This window comes from Tachysurus vachellii, chromosome 24 (assembly GCF_030014155.1).
Source record: "Tachysurus vachellii isolate PV-2020 chromosome 24, HZAU_Pvac_v1, whole genome shotgun sequence".
NCBI classification, from domain to species: Eukaryota; Metazoa; Chordata; class Actinopteri; order Siluriformes; family Bagridae; genus Tachysurus; species Tachysurus vachellii.
Window position 1 is genome coordinate 15,023,815 of NC_083483.1, and position 20,000 is coordinate 15,043,814.

At 39.6% G+C, this 20,000-nt stretch overlaps 3 protein-coding genes across 5 annotated transcripts in view; 2 read left to right on the plus strand and 1 right to left on the minus strand.

The window, feature by feature from the left end:
• Window positions 1-2,355, minus strand: part of tekt4 (tektin 4) — a 4,533-nt gene extending 2,178 nt beyond the window's left edge. The window contains exons 1-3 of the mRNA XM_060860462.1: window positions 1,803-2,355; window positions 388-458; window positions 67-210 (exon numbers count right to left, since the gene is read on the minus strand). Of these exons, the coding sequence (XP_060716445.1) occupies window positions 67-210; window positions 388-458; window positions 1,803-2,300 (713 nt within the window). The 5' untranslated portion in view covers window positions 2,301-2,355. The remainder of the gene's footprint in view (window positions 1-66; window positions 211-387; window positions 459-1,802) is intronic.
• A 2,579-nt stretch (window positions 2,356-4,934) lies between these two features.
• Window positions 4,935-14,025, plus strand: LOC132839491 (B-cell receptor CD22-like). 3 transcript variants are annotated; one of them, XM_060860492.1, is made up of 13 exons: window positions 4,935-5,040; window positions 5,190-5,268; window positions 6,408-6,746; window positions 9,031-9,270; window positions 9,865-10,122; window positions 10,223-10,480; window positions 10,809-11,063; window positions 11,152-11,406; window positions 11,492-11,737; window positions 12,610-12,730; window positions 13,255-13,372; window positions 13,455-13,535; window positions 13,770-14,025. In XM_060860492.1, exons 2-13 carry the CDS (start codon window positions 5,199-5,201, stop codon window positions 13,788-13,790), a joined length of 2,262 nt encoding a protein of 753 aa, XP_060716475.1. In that variant the 5' UTR covers window positions 4,935-5,040; window positions 5,190-5,198; the 3' UTR covers window positions 13,791-14,025. The 3 variants fall into 3 exon arrangements, with proteins under 3 accessions (XP_060716475.1, XP_060716476.1, XP_060716478.1); XM_060860493.1 differs by having other exon boundaries at window positions 6,465-6,746; XM_060860495.1 differs by lacking the exons at window positions 13,455-13,535; window positions 13,770-14,025 and having other exon boundaries at window positions 13,172-13,311.
• Window positions 14,026-16,019: 1,994 nt separating this feature from the next.
• LOC132839546 (cell death-inducing p53-target protein 1 homolog) overlaps window positions 16,020-20,000 on the plus strand; it is a 7,855-nt gene continuing 3,874 nt past the window's right edge. The window contains exons 1-2 of the mRNA XM_060860578.1: window positions 16,020-16,152; window positions 16,905-16,982. Of these exons, the coding sequence (XP_060716561.1) occupies window positions 16,922-16,982 (61 nt within the window). The 5' untranslated portion in view covers window positions 16,020-16,152; window positions 16,905-16,921. The remainder of the gene's footprint in view (window positions 16,153-16,904; window positions 16,983-20,000) is intronic.

Here is a 20,000-nt window from a genome sequence, read left to right on the forward strand (position 1 = left end):
TCAAACAATCTATGAGTGATCACATATGAGTGTGAGTGTGTGCGTGTGTGTGAGTGTGTGTCTCACAGATGTTGTGCTGTAGCTGAGTTGGCATGATGTTGTGTGTTTGTGCTGGTGTTGCGATAGCGTCCACACTCATCGTCCAGACTGTAGGCTTCATGTTTATCAGACCAGTCAAGTTCCAGAACCTGCTGAGCGTTCCTGTTTAGCCTAGAAACACACACACACACACACACACACACACACACACACACACACACACACAGTGTAATTTAGCTTTGGTTAAACTTGTGCTCTGTGACCTACATTATCACAATAAATCTCTAAGAATAAATTGGTTTAATAAAAATGGGTATAAAGTAAATTCTGGCCATATGTTAATGTTACCGGATCTGACTGACAGTTTGATCCAGAGTTTTCTTCAGCAGAGCCTGGATGCTCTTAATCAGATCCACTTCCTGTTATAAATAATTCAACAGGTGAGATAAACGAGACGCCTACTTAAATATCACATTACACACATTACTACAATCACAAACAAAAATAATCTAGTAAATTTAATAACTCTATAATAAAGTTAATAACTCTATAGTAAAGTTAATAACTCTATAATAAAGTTAATAACTCTATGGTAAAGTTAATAACTCTATAATAAAGTTAATAACTCTATAGTAAAGTAAATAACTCTATAATAAAGTTAATAACTCTATGGTAAAGTTAATATCTCTATGGTAAAGTTAATAACTCTATAATAAAGTTAATAACTCTATAATAAAGTTAATAACTCTATGGTAAAGTTAATAACTCTATTTTAAAGTTAATAACTCTATAATAAAGTTAATAACTCTATAGTAAAGTAAATAACTATAGTAAAGTTAATAAGTCTATAATAAAGTTAATAACTCTATGGTAAAGTTAATATCTCTATGGTAAAGTTAATAACTCTATAGTAAAGTTAATAACTCTATAATAAAGTTAATAACTCTATGGTAAAGTTAATAACTCTATAATAAAGTTAATAACTCTATAATAAAGTTAATAACTCTATAATAAAGTTAATAACTCTATGGTAAAGTTAATAACTCTATAATAAAGTTAATAACTCTATAATAAAGTTAATAACTCTATAATAAAGTTAATAACTCTATAGTAAAGTTAATAACTCTATAATAAAGTTAATAACTCTATAATAAAGTTAATAACTCTATGGTAAAGTTAATAACTCTATAATAAAGTTAATAACTCTATAGTAAAGTTAATAACTCTATAGTAAAGTTAATAACTCTATAATAAAGTTAATAACTCTATAGTAAAGTTAATAACTCTATAATAAAGTTAATAACTCTATAATAAAGTTAATAACTCTATAGTAAAGTTAATAACTCTATAATAAAGGTAATAACTCTATAATAAAGTTAATAACTCTATAGTAAAGTTAATAACTCTATAATAAAGTTAATAACTCTATAATAAAGTTAATAACTCTATAATAAAGTTAATAACTCTATAGTAAAGTTAATAACTCTATAATAAAGTTAATAACTCTATAATAAAGTTAATAACTCTATAATAAAGTTAATAACTCTATAGTAAAGTTAATAACTTTATGGTAAAGTTAATAACTCTATAATAAAGTTAATAACTCTATAATAAAGTTAATAACTCTATAATAAAGTTAATAACTCTATAATAAAGTTAATAACTCTATAGTAAAGTTAATAACTCTATAATAAAGTTAATAACTCTATAATAAAGTTAATAACTCTATAATAAAGTTAATAACTCTTCAGGTAAACAGTTACTTTGAGAAGTTCTTCCTCCACTCGGTCTTGAACCAGGTCTGGTCCTGAGCGTCTCTCTCTGCACATCAGGTTATCCGTGGCGATGGCGAACGGGATCTCGGTGGCGTGCAGCGCTTTTTCCAGCCTCCGCTTCAGCGTCACGAGCCGCTCGGTGTCCGCCAGCAGACGCGCGATGTGACTCTCCAGCTCCGACCTCAGGACGTGGATGTTCTGCAGGCGCTCGCCCAGATGCCTGGTGCCGTCGGTCTGCAGGAGCGCGCCGGTAGCCTCGGTCTCCGCACGGAGGGCCTTAGACACGCGCTGGATCTTCAAGGCGCTCGCGCTCTCGGTGGCGGCCCGGTTGAGCACGGCACGGTTGTTAGAGAACCAGTCATCCGGGGTGTATTTAGCTGAACGGTAACCAGCCGTTGCGAGACAGGCGGAAGTGCCGGAATATCGTTGGCTTTCCTCCGCGTTCGCGCCGTTCCGTGGCCGCGCAGATAAAACCTGAGTAGACATTAGAGTTACCGGGGATTGATAAAGAACACACACCGGCAATAAATAACACGTTCACACAAACTGTGAGAGTCACAGAGGTATCATCAGCTACACAGAGGACTGCAGTGAAGATGATGGCCAGTGTTTGTGTTTGTGTTTGTGTGGTTGCCTTGAAACGGGTAACTAAGGACACCGGACACCTGACATTAAGGACACAGACTACACACCGGACTACACACTGAATACACACCTGACTACACACCTGACTACACACTGAATACACACCGGACTACACACTGAATACACACCTGACTACACACCGGACACCTGAAATTAAGGACACAGACTACACACCGGACTACACACTGAATACACACCTGACTACACACTGAATACACACCTGACTACACACTGAATACACACCTGACTGCACACTGAATACACACCTGACTACACACTGAATACACACCTGACTACACACTGAATACACACCTGACTACACACTGAATACACACCTGACTGCACACTGAATACACACCTGACTACACACCTGACTACACACCGGACACCTGACATTAAGGACACAGACTACACACCGGACTACACACTGAATACACACCTGACTACACACCTGACTACACACCAGACACCTGACATTAAGGACGCAGACTACACACTGAATACACACCTGACTACACACCGGACACCTGACATTAAGGACACAGACTACACACTGAATACACACCGGACTACACACTGAATACACACCTGACTACACACCTGACTACACACTGAATACACACCTGACTGCACACTGAATACACACCTGACTACACACCTGACTACACACCGGACACCTGACATTAAGGACACAGACTACACACCGGACTACACACTGAATACACACCTGACTACACACCTGACTACACACCGGACACCTGACATTAAGGACACAGACTACACACTGAATACACACCGGACTACACACTGAATACACACCTGACTACACACCTGACTACACACCGGACACCTGACATTAAGGACACCTGACACTAAGGACACAGACTACACACCGGACTACACACCGAATACACACTGAATACACACCTGACTACACACCGGACACCTGACATTAAGGACACCTGACACTAAGGACACAGACTACACACCGGACTACACACTGAATACACACCTGACTACACACCTGACTACACACTGAATACACACCTGACTGCACACTGAATACACACCTGACTACACACCTGACTACACACCGGACTGCACACCGAATACACACTGAATACACACCTGACTACACACCTGACTACAAACCGGACTGCACACTGAATACACACTGAATACACACCTGACTACACACCGAATACACATTGAATACACACCTGACTACACACCGGACTACACACCAAATACACACTGAATACACACCTGACTACACACCGGACTACACACCGAATACACACTGAATACACTCCCGACTACACACTGAATACACACCTGACTACACACCGGACTACACACTGAATACACACTGAATACATACCTGACTACACACCGGACTACACACTGAATACACACTGAATACACACCTGACTACACACCTGACTACACACTGAATACACACCTGACTACACACCGGACTACACACTGAATACACACTGAATACATACCTGACTACACACCGGACTACACACTGAATACACACTGAATACACACCTGACTACACACCTGACTGCACACTGAATACACACCTGACTACACACCTGACTACACACCGGACTGCACACCGAATACACACTGAATACACACCTGACTACACACCTGACTACAAACCGGACTGCACACTGAATACACACTGAATACACACCTGACTACACACCGGACTACACACTGAATACACACTGAATACACACCTGACTACACACCTGACTACACACTGAATACACACCTGACTACACACCGGACTACACACCTGACTACACACCAAATACACACCGACCACACACCGAATAGACACCGTTCAACTCCACACCAAACATGAACCCTTCATAAACACACACTAAAGAATAAAACACTCCACTATACTTTGAGTATTTTGAGTAACAGGGATACAATAAACCTGCAGTGAGAGATGTGATGCTTCACAGACACCGGGCAGAGATTATCTTTAACAATGATTATTATTTAACCTTTTCCCACTACAGATAAGTGAAATGTTCCTGTATTGCTGTATTTTCTGTATTCTGCTTTTTTGCTCACGTAATCACCATTTTCTGTCACATCAACTGGAAATCCAGCGCAGAAGCAGGAAACACCGGACTCAGAGTCCCAGAGGAATTAGGGATGAAGAGCATGACGGTGTTGACTGTGGAAGGTGAAGATATGAAGAGGTGAAGAGGTGAAGCACCATTAAATCTCTTCAGGGCTCCATCCAAATACACCGTTACATGTAAAAAGACGTGATCACGTGTAGCACGTGTAGAAATAAGATACACCAGGTCATCCTCTCACATACCCTGCATCAGTGGCCCAATCTACTATAAAAAAGTGGAAGTAAATAGATTTCAACATCCTGTGCTTTTAGCCGAGTTGCTAAACATATCGAAAATGTGGAAGACATGGTTTATTACACACACACACACACACACACACACACACACACACACACACACACACACACCTCAGCACTGCTTCTGCATCTCTCATTAACTACTACCAGTTTATCAGCCGTGGAACAGCTGAGGTGAGATCATGACCTTTCATCACACAGCATTTACTTTCTATCACATCCTTCATTTTTACATGTGACGAGGTCACAGACACTACTGAGGTGTTTAGTGTGTCAGTGTGAGTTACTGAGAAGGAATAAGACTCTTTCTGTTGTGTCTGTAGACGTCTCTTATGATGAGGGTGATGGTGTCGCTCCAGTTCATTCTTCTTGCTTCTCTCCTCTTTCTAGCCGCAATGACCGGTGAGTCTGTGCATCACACATCTGTGTGTGTTTGTGTGTATGTGTGTGTGTGTTTGTGTATGTGTGTGTGTATGTGTGGTTGGGTGTGTGTATGTGAATGTGTTAGTGTATTTTTGTGTGTGTGTTTGTGTGTTTTGTGTGTGTGTGTGTTTTTGTGTGAGTTTGTGTGTGTGTGTTTGTGTGTGTGTGTATGTGAATGTGTGTTTGTGTATTTTTGTGTGTGTGTGTTTGTGTTTGTGAATGTGTTTGTGTATTTTTGTGTGTTTGTTTGTGTGTTTGTGTGTGTGTGTTTGTGTGTGTGTGTTTGTGTGATTATTGATTATTGATTATTGTTTAGGAGACAGACACCAGCACTTCAGTATAATTTTATTTTTGTTTTGTTTTAAATAGAAAATGATACTAAATTGTTTTCTAACGGGAATTGTTTATTTAAAAAGCATTTTTCGAGGCTTTTGAATTTTACTCGCTCGATTAAAGCCAAAGCTTTTCTGTTGTTTTACTTATTAAAATTCCCACTTGAATAGAGAACCTAATTAAAAATGTCATTAGTGGTTCAGTTAAAAAAATTCTCTCTCTCTCTCTCTCTCTCTCTCTCTCTCTCTCTCTCTCTCTCTCTCTCTCTCTCTCTCTCTCTCTCTCTCTCTCTCTCTCTCCTAACTATGGCCCAAGCACATGGTGTTGGTTGCACTGCGTTGCCATGACACCCTCGCCTATTGCACAATCTACTTTTTGCCTAACAGGAGTGTCCCATGTTGCACAGAACACTTCCACATTTGCGTATGCTCGTTTGTGGCATTAGCTGATAATAAGTGTGTGTGTGTGTGTGTGTGTGTGTGTGTGTGTGTGTGTGTGTGTGTGTGTGTGTGTGTGTGTGTGCGTTAATGTAGTGCTGTTCTTTACATGTGTCATTCATTTTGCATTAAAACTGAATTGAGAGTTTGGGAATGTCATTTTTCTATCAGAAACTGAGGTCCCCACTTTATACATACAGTAAATGATGGCAGATGATTGAGGATTTGTTTTGTTTGCTTGTTTGTTTGTTTGTTTGTTTGTACACAGTCCTGGAAACCCCAAAATATTCTTCTTCCACATTTCAATGCTCTCTAACACATTATTCTGTATTTGTGTGGCATTTGTAGAATCTCAGCAAGCGGCGAATCTGTGGTATAAACCTTCCTCTATCTGTGCACTAAAAGGCTCGACAGTGACGATGGGCTTCAACTATGTATTCAATCTGGATAACCAACCACAAAGAGTTTACTGGAGCAAAGACGATGTAACGAGCTACAAGCTTCCTGATCTGGCTTTAGATCCCCAGTACAGCGGCAGGGTTCACTACGTCAAAGAAGGAACGCAAAACTGGACCCTCAGCCTGAGCAATGTGATGGAAGAAGACCAAGGGAAGTATCACGCAGTGATTGTAACGATGTCTGGGAGAAGGGTTTACGGTATCGGTGGAGTCAACCTCACTGTCTCAGGTAGCATAGAAGTGCTTCAGCTACTGGGGTGATTACACAATACAGCTAGCTTAGCTAACAGATGATAACAAGTATGCTAAACATTAGTCATGGTTGCTAGCAATGGTTATGGTTATAGCATGGTTTTACTTATAAAAGTAATAGATGCTGTATATTGTAGCTGTATGTTGCATTCTGTCAAACTGCTAACATTTTAATACACAAATTATATTTATCCCGCATATTTTTATATTATATTTGTATTTATTTTTTTAATGTACTCCATAACAACTGCATATTTCTGTTTACTGTCAACTGAAACAAGAGGAAGTATATACAGTATATATATATGTGTGTATATACAGTATATATATATGTGTGTATATACAGTATATATATGTGTGTATATACAGTATATATATATGTGTGTATATACAGTATATATATATGTGTGTATATACAGTATATATATATGTGTGTATATACAATATATATATATGTGTGTATATACAATATATATATGTGTGTATATACAGTATATATATATGTGTGTATATACAGTATATATATATGTGTGTATATACAGTATATATATGTGTGTATATACAGTATATATATATGTGTGTATATACAGTATATATATATATGTGTGTATATACAGTATATATATGTGTGTATATACAGTATATATATATGTGTGTATATACAGTATATATATATGTGTGTATATACAGTATATATATGTGTGTATATACAGTATATATATATATGTGTGTATATACAGTATATATATATGTGTGTATATACAGTATATATATATATGTGTGTATATACAGTATATATATGTGTGTATATACAGTATATATATATATGTGTGTATATACAGTATATATATATATATATGTGTGTATATACAGTATATATATATATGTGTGTATATACAGTATATATATATGTGTGTATATACAGTATATATATATATATGTGTGTATATACAGTATATATATATATGTGTGTATATACAGTATATATATATGTGTGTATATACAGTATATATATATGTGTGTATATACAATATATATATATGTGTGTATATACAGTATATATATATATGTGTGTATATACAGTATATATATATATGTGTGTATATACAGTATATATATATGTGTGTATATACAGTATATATATATATGTGTGTATATACAGTATATATATATATATGTGTGTATATACAGTATATATATATATGTGTGTATATACAGTATATATATATGTGTGTATATACAGTATATATCAGGGCTCTCAAGTTTTGAAGACAGGCAAGAGTGACATATTTTAAATATTAAACAAAACATATTAAATTATACAATGTAGTGCTGGTGGCTGGTTGTTAGTAGCCTTATTTAAGAGACATTTAATAACACAGAATTTATGATAAATTCATTATTTTCTAAAATCTCATAAAACTGGGGTCCCCTGGCACCATCTCAGGGCCCCCAGTTTGAGAACCACTGGCCCTAGACTACTTGTTCTGAGCAGGAGTTGTCAGTGAACAGGCTGTAAAACTGTTGGCTAAGTTATAGACACTCATGAAAAACTCCTGCTGATTATCTGGGAAACGTCTCTAACAGCAGTCATGATGTCATTGTTTGTGTCAAACAAGTTGTGAATTAGTTGTAACATTACAACAGGAGATCATGACTTACTCTGTGCTCAAAGTGATGCTCGCAGCTCCAGCGCTTTTCTCTGTGGGTGAACGAGGATGATGATGAACAATTCCAGGATCTGCTTTTTTTTCATTGGTTGTTGCGTTAAATCTTACCCAGATACAATAGTGCTGTTTTCTGATTGGCTGTTGTGTAGCCTCTTTTTTTGATTGGCTGATAAGTGTCAGGTTCGACTAAGAGCTCCAGGGGAGACACGCTTGGTTCCTGCCCGGTTCCATAGAGACAGCGGTGCGGACTGATACGTTTTGGGCGCTGCGGCTTATTAAATATATGATAAATAGTCAGTTTTTCTGTGTGAGAAATACGATGTGTGGTGGGAGTGTGACAAAAGACCCAAATGAGGGACTGTCACACTCAATGCGTGACACTTGACAGCCCTGATATATATATATACATATATATATATATATATATATATATATATATATATATATATATATATATTTATGCTGTGGGTTTTGGAATTAGAGGACACAGCACCATTTACAGGCAGTTTCACATCACTGAAGCATGTTTACGGTGGAAAATATAACCTGAAGCAAATGTCGTATGTTCCTCCTCTTTCCTGTCGCTCACAGATCTCTGGGTGGAGATGATTCGTGGTAGACTTGTTGAGGGAGATGAAGTTACTCTCAGATGTAAAACCTCCTGCAGTCTGACTGAGACTCCATTATTCATATGGCACAAAGATGGTAGTTATTTCTCCTCCTTTAACCCGCTCCATCTGTCATCAGTCAGTCAGCGGGATGCAGGCAGCTACAGATGTTCTGTACGGGGACAAAGTTCTCTGTCCTCTGCTCTCACTCTTTATGTACAATGTAAGTACAGACTGATTCATTCATCACTTACAGGATATAAATGATTCCCATCACTAATCTCTCTTAATAAACCAATATAAAGTTAAAAGTCTTCTATACAGTAATATTTATATTTTTATTGTATATATTTATATACTAGATTTTATATATTTTATATTTATGTACACTGCAGACTGGAAATATCCTCTCAGGAAGTGTTTCGTTAAGATCAATGTTTCTAATATATCAATAACACATTAGATATGTGTTAGATAGGGGGAAGTCGTGGCCTAATGGTTAGAGATTGACTCCTAACCCTAAGGTTGTGGGTTCGAGTCTCAGGCCAGCAATACCACAACTGAGGTGCCCTTGAACAAGGCACCGAACCCCCAACTGCTCCCCGGGCGCCGCAGCATAAAATGGCTGCCCACTGCTCCGGGTGTGTGTTCACGGTGTGTGTGTGTTCACTGCTGAGTGTGTGCACTTTGAACGAATTCTGAATATGGGTCACCGTACTTAGCCATATGTCTCACTTCATTTCATTAGATAATAATATAGTAACGGAACCTGAAGTTACCTGCACCTCTGGTGAGATAGTTGTCTTGTCTGATTTAGATCCTCCAAAGAGAGTCTCCGTGTCCATCAGTCCCTCTGGTGAGATAATGGAGGGCAGTTCAGTGACTCTGACCTGCAGCAGTGATGCTAACCCACCTGTACAGAGCTACACCTGGTATAAGGGAAGATCCTCTATAAGTACAGGAAACACCTTCACCATGAGCAGGATCAGATCTGAGGACAGCGGAGAGTACAAGTGCAAGGGTGTAAATCGATACGGTGAACAATATTCGGATGATGTTACTCTAAATGTTTGGTGTAAGTGTTTGTGTTCGTGTCACCTCCGTGTCAGACATTTGTACATGTATCACTTTAAACCCTAAATATCTTGTGCTTTAACATGGTTTGTCTATTTTAGATGCTCCGAAGAGAGTCTCAGTGTCCATCAGTCCCTCTGGTGAGATAATGGAGGGCAGTTCAGTGACTCTGACCTGCAGTAGTGATGCTAACCCACCTGTACAGAGCTACACCTGGTATAAGGGAAGATACTATATAAGTACAGGAAACACCTTCACCATGAGCAGGATCAGATCTCAGGACAGTGGAGAGTACAAGTGCAAGTCCAGCAATCCGTACGGAGATAAATACTCTAAGGGAGTGACTCTAAATGTATTAAGTGAGTAATTTCTGCCTCAAATCAGACTGAGGTCTTTAAGAAGATTGGAATTTGTTGAACAGCTGTCAGTGATGCTACATCTCACAGCCTTTATGTAATGGACGGTTTGGTCAATTCTCTGTCAGAACACTAGTGGGCGTACCGGCAGGGTTTGTTTATGTCCTGTGCCATGTGCTTTTCTTCATGTTTTGTGTTCTCACGTGTGTTTTCCCTTCCCCATCCCATCCTTTATCTTATATATATATATATATATATATATATATATATATATATATATATATATATATATATATATATATATATATATATTTTTTTTTTTTTTTCTTAGATTCTGCAAGAAATGTGTCAGTGTCCATCAGTCCCTCTAGTGAGATAGTAGAGGGCAGCTCAGTGACTCTGACCTGCAGCAGTAATGCTAAACCACCTGTAGAGTATGCCTGGCTTAAAGAAACATCAATTATAGGAATGTCAAAAACCTACACCTTCACCAAGATCAGATCTGAGGACAGTGGAAAGTACACGTGCAAGTCCACGAATCGATACGGAGAGGAACGCTCAGACGAACTGACTGTAAACGTTTTGTGTAAGTCTCAGTTTGAGTTTTTCCTTTCAGATGTTCACCGAGACCAAGCATGGCTTTCAAAACCTAAATATCTTGTGACCGGTTTCAGATCCTCCTAAGAGCGCCTCGGTGTCCATCAGCCCGACCGGTGGGATAATGGAGGGCAGTTCAGTGACTCTGACCTGCAGCAGTGATGCTAACCCACCTGTACAGAGCTACACCTGGTATAAAGGAGAAGTCCCTTTGATAACTGGGAAAACCTATGCTATTAGAAGGACCAGCTCTAAGGACAGTGGAGAGTATAAGTGCAAGTCCAGAAATCAGTATGGGGAGAAATTCTCAAAAGTTACTCTAAATGTTTTGTGTAAGTGTTTTATTGCAGCTGACATCCAGCTGAGTCACTGGTTCTCACTGAAATACTATTCAAGTCACTTCTCACTTTTTTTTAGACCCTCCTAAGAAGGTCTCCATCAGTGAGATAGTGGAGGGCAGTTCAGTGACTCTGACCTGCAGCAGTGATGCTAACCCACCTGTACATCGCTACACCTGGTATAAGGTGAATGAAAGCTCACCTGTAGGATCTGGACAGAGTAACAGCTTCACACTGACCTCCAGCAGCAGTGGATGGTTTTACTGTGTGGCTCAGAATATATACGGGAGTCAGAGAGCACCTGCAGTGGGTCTCATGTTAAATGGTAAGACATTTTTAAATGTGAGTTTAAAGGTGGGGTCTCCGTTGTTTGAAAGCCAATGTTGACATTTGAAATCACCAAAACAAACACGCCCCTAACCCAAATGGGTCCCACCCCTGTATTGATAGCTCCGCCCACACGTACATACGTAACCCAGGCAACTAATGGAAAGAAACGTGTCTTTATCATAGCTGAAGTGAAGAACAATACGATTGCAGATAAACAAACAAGCAAAAATGACACACAAGCAAATCATGTAAAGGACAAAGGCATATATTAGTTCTGTGTAACAAAACAAAACCAACGTTACTCACCTATCGAGAAGGAAAAAAGCGCCTCGGCGTCTTAAGTAAAGTTGGTCACATATTCACAGATTGGAGTTTCCCGAGTCAATAACTCCTGAGCTAAACACTGTTACTACACAAAACACGGTTGTAGCTGCGTCTCTACATTACTACGATAGAAAAGAGGTGTTATTTGTGTAGTAACAGTGTTTATCTCAGGAGTTATTGACTCAGGAAACTCCAATCTGTGAATATGTGACCAACTTCCTGCTCCTTCAGTTCTCTCCAGCGCTGGAAAGCTGATCCTATATTAACACGTCCTACTTCTTACCTTATCGTAAGTCTTTCTTCTCTTTCTTTCTTTGTTTTTATCCTCCATGTCAATGTTAAAACCGCTTTCTGCTAATGTCACACATGCGCACTGAACACTCTCTCTGCCGCATATTGACAAGACACGCCCCTTTCTGCTCATTGGCTACACGTTTGTTTTGTTTTTGTTTAGTTTGTCGTCCCGCCTGTTTTCTGAAGCATTTCTCAAATAATGGAGACCCCACCTTTAATATCTTGAATCTTTTTTTTTCCCTCTCTCAGCGTCTCTGTCTTCAGGCCACAGCTCCAGCTTCAAGGTTTTGTATGTAGCCGTGTGTGTAGGAGTCGGAGTCGGACTCGGAGTCTGCATCGGAGCGGTTATAGCCAGTTTTTACTGCGTGAGGTAAATCAGAGCCGTCTGTCTTTAAACGTGCAGCTATTTAGTGAGATGATGCACTGAAGTCACTTAAACACTAGACACATCGGCACAAATAAACAAACGCAATTTTATATGTTGTTTTTGTTGTTGTTGTTGTTGTGAACAACAACAGCACGTAAATTATTGATATGGAAAGGTTGTTTGATGGTAGATTGTGTTTTTAGATTAATAAAAACCTCCACAAACGTCGCCCTCTCTGTCATAAAGGTGAAATGCACAAGACTTGTACAGATGATGTCATTGTGTATATTTCCTCTTCCCGCCAAAACACATTCCTGTTTATGCCGCTGCAGGATTACTTAGATATATCTTAAATATATGTATATGACATCATAGAAATCACACTTTCATTTGTATGAATTACTTTTGTATTTTAGACTGCTGTTTTTTTTTCTCTTTCATTAGCAGTGAGATCATTGAGTCAATTCTGGAAAAATCACAGTAGGTCACTGCTGAATTCTGATTCTGGATTCTGATTGGTTGAGCAGGAGGAAGAGGCAGAAAAGAAAGGTGGTTAATGAGGAGGTCCCTCGTGCTGACGATAACACCTACGTGTCTCTTGATCCCATGACCAGGTCCTCCAATGACGTGTACAGCACAGTTTCAGTAAGTGACGTGTCGCTGACACACCTGACTCAAACACTCAGGAAATCACAAACCAAACAAATTTATTTCCATCTTCACACAGGCGCTTCAGCCCAGACGTCCCGATGACACGTACGTGGCTCTGGGTCCTCGCTACGTCTCTGATGATTACGACACGCTAACCGTGAGCGCTTCCACTCAAGCAGTCAGAAGTCATGTTGTGTCAAAATTCTGATATTTTTGAAAATAAAAAAAAACAAAAACATTCCAATCCACACAATGTTTTTTTAAAGGGTCACATGACCATGTAGGGCCAAAGATATCACAATCAGCTCAAGCTCTTAATGTGTGTGTGTGTGTGTGTGTGTGTGTGTGTGTGTGTGTGTGTGTGTGTGTGTGTGTGTGTGTTCTTTTCTAGACTGTGAGAAAGCATTGCTGAGACCTGAGAGAGAGAATCAGAATCAGAATCAGAAACAGATTTATTGGCCAAGGAATTTGGTTCCAGCAGTTTGTGACACACACACAGAGAGACAGAGAGACAAACAGAGAGACAAACAGAGAGACCTACAGAAGCTCTACAGAGTTTTAATACTGGAGTCTTTTATTTAACTCTTATTATATACTTTATTTTTCTATTTGTGATTTTCTTTTTTAATTCGGAGGAACAGCAACGTTATTTCCTCCCGTGTCACACTCCGTCCGTCAGGAGACTGGGAGTCTGGACAGATAACTTATTTATAAAGTGAATATTAGCTGTTCTTGGCTCTCCCATCAATCACAGAGACCCTATATAACCACAGGTATGTATGAGCTCATAGTGTGTATGTCGAAGAGGACGTTGTAGCGTCCTGGTTAAATAAAGCTAACAATACAACATATTCTACTGATTTTTCATTCTGTACGTGACTGTCGTCGCTCTCGTGACCTTCTGTGTTCGCTTTCCTGCACTTACTTTGATTAACTTGTGCACCGTAATGACCCCGGGGCTGATTATCCTAATGTGTTTTACCTGTTCCAGGGTTTACCGCAGAAAAGTTGTTAGTTAAGGCGGTAGGGTTCGGAGGGTGTGCGGGGGGCGGGGGGGGCGGGGGGGTCGTCGCTTCTTTGTGAGACCACAGACTCTGTACTACATTTAACAATTATTTATTTAACACTAAATATAAAATTTAAATAACATATAATAATAATATACGGGGCACGGTGGTTTAGTGGTTAGCACGTTCGCCTCACACCTCCAGGGTTGGGGGTTCGATTCCCACCTCCACCTTGTGTGTGTAGAGTTTGCATGTTCTCCCCGTGCATCGGGGGTTTCCTCCGGGTACTCCGGTTTCCTCCCCCCGGTCCAAAGACAAGCATGGTAGGTTGATTGGCATCTCTGGAAAATTGTCCGTAGTGTGTGATTGCGTGAGTGAATGAGAGTGTGAGTGTGTGTGTGTGCCCTGCGATGGGTTGGCACTCTGTCCAGGGTGTATCCTGCCTTGATGCCCGATGACGCCTGAGATAGGCACAGGCTCCCTGTGACCCGAGGTAGTCCGGATAAGCGGTAGAAGATGAATGAGTGAGAGAGTGATATAATAATAAATAAATAAGTGCAAAACAACACTGATAAAACGCTGACACGCGTCTGTCTCTCATTCCGGCTGTGTGGCGCGCGTGCCCGCTCGCGGTGTGAAGCGCGTCCACGCTATTCTCCGAGATGTTCTGTGCCACACCTGGATCCACGTGGTTATTTCCACACACTGCCACTTTTACTGTCTTTATTTCTCTCTGTTTATGAGTCTAATTTATGTTCCCTGTTCCTGGTTTTGACCTGTTGTTGTTTCACCTGCCTGTATTTTGACCCCAGCAATCGATATTTATTAAGATTATCGGCCAATAAAACAGTTATTTACTGTGTACATTTTACACATTAAACCTCACCGCTGCTTAGAAGGAAGTACACCGAGCCAAAGAGCTTCCTTCACTCTCACCTCTTCACATGCAAATCAACCTGTGATTTTGTTCCTCCCTAAAACAACCACCTTTTATTTATTTATTTATTTAGTAGGATTGTAGAGTTCCCTCATCCCAAACCTGATACAGTCTTTTGGAGATCTTTATCTTGTAGAACGACAATAACAAAGATTATTATGAGGTCTTTTTTTTAGCTCTTATGAACTTTTGAGAACATCTTGGTTTCACGCTTTTTTTTCACGACTTGTTCACAATTTCAGATTAAAGTAAGCAATGTTCACGTACGGTAGGTTTCATATACAATATATATTTGGGGGTTGTTTTTTTTTTTTTTTTTAATTTATTTATTTATTTATTTTTTTCGTTTTCGGTCAAAACAGGTGTGTTGTTTGTTCAAATAATCAGATTATAGTTTCACAGTCAATAGAGTCGAGTAGAGAAACGTGTAGCTCGAGTGAGATTACAGCTGAACACAAGGTGTGAGATAAATGACACAGGTGAGAGGTGATGTGGGTGAGGAGTCACGGTACACACACACACACACACACACACACATGCACGTACAGAAAAAATTCTATGTATTTTAAGATTACATGGTGAAACATTGCAAAAAAAAAAAATCAATCACAAAAAAAGTTTTAAAAAACCTCAATGATAGAAAGACTAGGCGTGGGGTGAAAATTTGTTTTTCCTCAAATTTCTTGAATCTTTCGACACACTCCCTCGCTCCCTCTCTCCCTCTCCCTCTCTCTCTCGCTCGCTCTCTCACTCTGTTTCATACCTGAACAGCAAACATTACACCAAGCTTCAGCTCTCTGAGGAGGACGACAACTTTCTCTTAACATTCAGTAAGTGCATTAACAGTGTGTTTGTGTACTCTTGTGTCTTTGTGTGTCATCTGTTATAAAACACACGATATATTTTGGATTGAGGATTTCGTGTAATTTATCTGAACATTCAGTGATATTTTGTGCCCTTTGTCACTCCTACAAAAGTTTCTGTTGTGTAAATTCTGAGTGACAGTTTTGTAGATGTTGAACGTGACACTGCTATATGTCGGCGCTCTTTGACATTTCATCCACTTTTTCTACCTTTTACACTGTTAAACAGACACCTGTGTACACACTCTGACAGGTGAGAATGTGTGTGTGTGTGTGTCTGTGTGTGTGTGTGACTGACTTTAGTGGAAAATCTGCACTGTCATTTTACACCTTAGAATTGAATGCCACCAGACTTGCTGGTCGGGAAAGTACTGATGCAAATGTGTACACAAATATTTCTCATGTCAGAAACAGAGAGAGAGGGACAGAGAGAGAGAGAGAGGGACAGAGAGAGAAGGACAGAGAGAGAGGGACAGAGAGAGAGAGGGACAGTGAGAGGGACAGTGAGAGGGACAGAGAGCGAGAGGGACAGAGAGAGAGAGAGAGACAGAGACAGCGAGCGAGAGAGACAGAGAGAGAGCGAAACAGAGAGAGAGAGGAACAGAGGGACAGAGAGAGAGATAAAGAGTAAGAGATTTGTTTTGCGAAACACAAACAAACAATAGGTCAAATAAAAGAAAAAATGAAAGAAAGTGTGACCGATGAGTTTTATTTTGCAGGTCCTTCACTTCTGATCATGGATCTTTATCCTCCCCCACCGTACTCGGGCCCCGGAGCAGCGTCTCCTCCTGTACAAGGTACACAATCCTGCTTAGTCTACACATCCATTTATTCTCCAGGAGGGGGCCAATACTTCCGTTTCCTATAGAAGGAAGACGCTGATTATTTATTACAGGCACTTAATAGAATTTTTTAATTTGAGGTCATTACAGTGGCTTGTTGTTGAAATAGAGGAGAGCGAGACAGAAACCGTGCCAAAGGAAATCCTTTGCTCTGACTGACTGGTATTCATAACTAACATAGTATGTGTGTAGGATAGTTTTTCCCTCCAAACCCCGTCTACTTCCTCATATAGTTAGAGAAATCCTGCCTACTTACAAAAATGGACTAATCCCACCATCAGTCACACTAATGTTCTGACTAATCCCACCATCACTCACACTGAAGGTTTAACGACATGCCACATCCACTCACATTAAAGGTATGACTAATCTCACAGCCACTCACACTAAAGGTTTGACTAATCCACAGTTACAATAAAGGTATGATTAATTCGGCCAACACACACACATTTAAGGTTCGACCAATCCCACCATCACTCACTAAAAGTTCGACCAATCCCACCATCACTCACTAAAAGTTAGACTAATCCCACCATCACTCACTAAAAGTTTGACCAATCCCACCACCACTCACTAAAAATTAGACTAATCCCACCATCACTCACTAAAAATTAGACTAATCCCACCATCACCCATAAAAGTTAGACTAATCCCACCATCACTTACTAAAAGTTAGACTAATCCCACCACCACTCACTAAAAATTAGACTAATCCCACCATCACTCACTAAAAATTAGACTAATCCCACCATCACCCATAAAAGTTAGACTAATCCCACCATCACTTACTAAACGTTAGACTAATCCCACCATCACTCATAAAAGTTAGACTAATCCCAGCATCACTCACTAAATGTTAGACTAATCCCACCATCACCCATAAAGGTTAGACTAATCCCACCATCACTCACTAAAAGTTAGACTAATACCAGCATCACCCACTAAAAGTTAGACTAATCCCACCATCACCCATAAAAGTTAGACTAATCCCACCATCACCCATAAAAGTTAGAGTAATCCCACCATCACCCATAAAAGTTAGACTAATCCCACCATCACTCACTAAAAGTTAGACTAATCCCACCATCACTCACTAAAAGTTTGACCAATCCCACCATCACTCACTAAAAGTTTGACTAATCCCACCACCACTCACTAAAAATTAGACTAATCCCACCATCACTCACTAAAAGTTAGACTAATCCCACCATCACCCATAAAAGTTAGACTAATCCCACCATCACTCACTAAAAGTTAGACTAATCCCACCATCACTCACTAAAAGTTAGACTAATCCCAGCATCACCCACTAAAAGTTAGACTAATCCCACCATCACTCACTAAAAGTTAGACTAATCCCACCATCACTCACTAAAAGTTAGACTAATCCCACCATCACTCACTAAAGGTTAGACTAATCCCACCATCACTCACTAAAAGTTAGACTAATCCCACCACCACTCACTAAAAGTTAGACTAATCCCACCATCACTCACTAAAAGTTAGACTAATCCCACCATCACTCACTAAAAGTTAGACTAATCCCACCATCACCCATAAAAGTTAGACTAATCCCACCATCACTCACTAAAAGTTAGACTAATCCCAGCATCACCCACTAAAAGTTAGACTAATCCCACCATCACCCATAAAAGTTAGACTAATCCCACCATCACTCACTAAAAGTTAGACTAATCCCACCATCACTCACTAAAAGTTAGACTAATCCCACCATCACTCACTAAAAGTTAGACTAATCCCACCATCACTCACTAAAGGTTAGACTAATCCCACCATCACTCACTAAAAGTTAGACTAATCCCACCACCACTCACTAAAAGTTAGACTAATCCCACCATCACTCACTAAAAGTTAGACTAATCCCACCATCACTCACTAAAAGTTAGACTAATCCCACCATCACTCACTAAAAGTTAGACTAATACCAGCATCACCCACTAAAAGTTAGACTAATCCCACCATCACCCATAAAAGTTAGACTAATCCCACCATCACCCATAAAAGTTAGACTAATCCCACCTTCACCCATAAAAGTTAGACTAATCCCACCATCACCCATAAAAGTTAGACTTATTCCACCATCACTCACTAAAAGTTAGACTAATCCCACCATCACCCATAAAAGTTAGACTAATCCCACCATCACTCACTAAAAGTTAGACTAATCCCACCATCACTCACTAAAAGTTAGACTAATCCCACCATCACTCACTAAAAGTTAGACTAATCCCACCATCACTCACTAAAGGTTAGACTAATCCCACCATCACTCACTAAAAGTTAGACTAATCCCACCACCACTCACTAAAAGTTAGACTAATCCCACCATCACTCACTAAAAGTTAGACTAATCCCACCATCACTCACTAAAAGTTAGACTAATCCCACCATCACCCATAAAAGTTAGACTAATCCCACCATCACTCACTAAAAGTTAGACTAATCCCAGCATCACCCACTAAAAGTTAGACTAATCCCACCATCACCCATAAAAGTTAGACTAATCCCACCATCACTCACTAAAAGTTAGACTAATCCCACCATCACCCATAAAAGTTAGACTAATCCCACCATCACTCACTAAAAGTTAGACTAATCCCACCATCACTCACTAAAGGTTAGACTAATCCCACCATCACTCACTAAAAGTTAGACTAATCCCACCACCACTCACTAAAAGTTAGACTAATCCCACCATCACTCACTAAAAGTTAGACTAATCCCACCATCACTCACTAAAAGTTAGACTAATACCAGCATCACCCACTAAAAGTTAGACTAATCCCACCATCACCCATAAAAGTTAGACTAATCCCACCATCACCCATAAAAGTTAGACTAATCCCACCTTCACCCATAAAAGTTAGACTAATCCCACCATCACCCATAAAAGTTAGACTTATTCCACCATCACTCACTAAAAGTTAGACTAATCCCACCATCACCCATAAA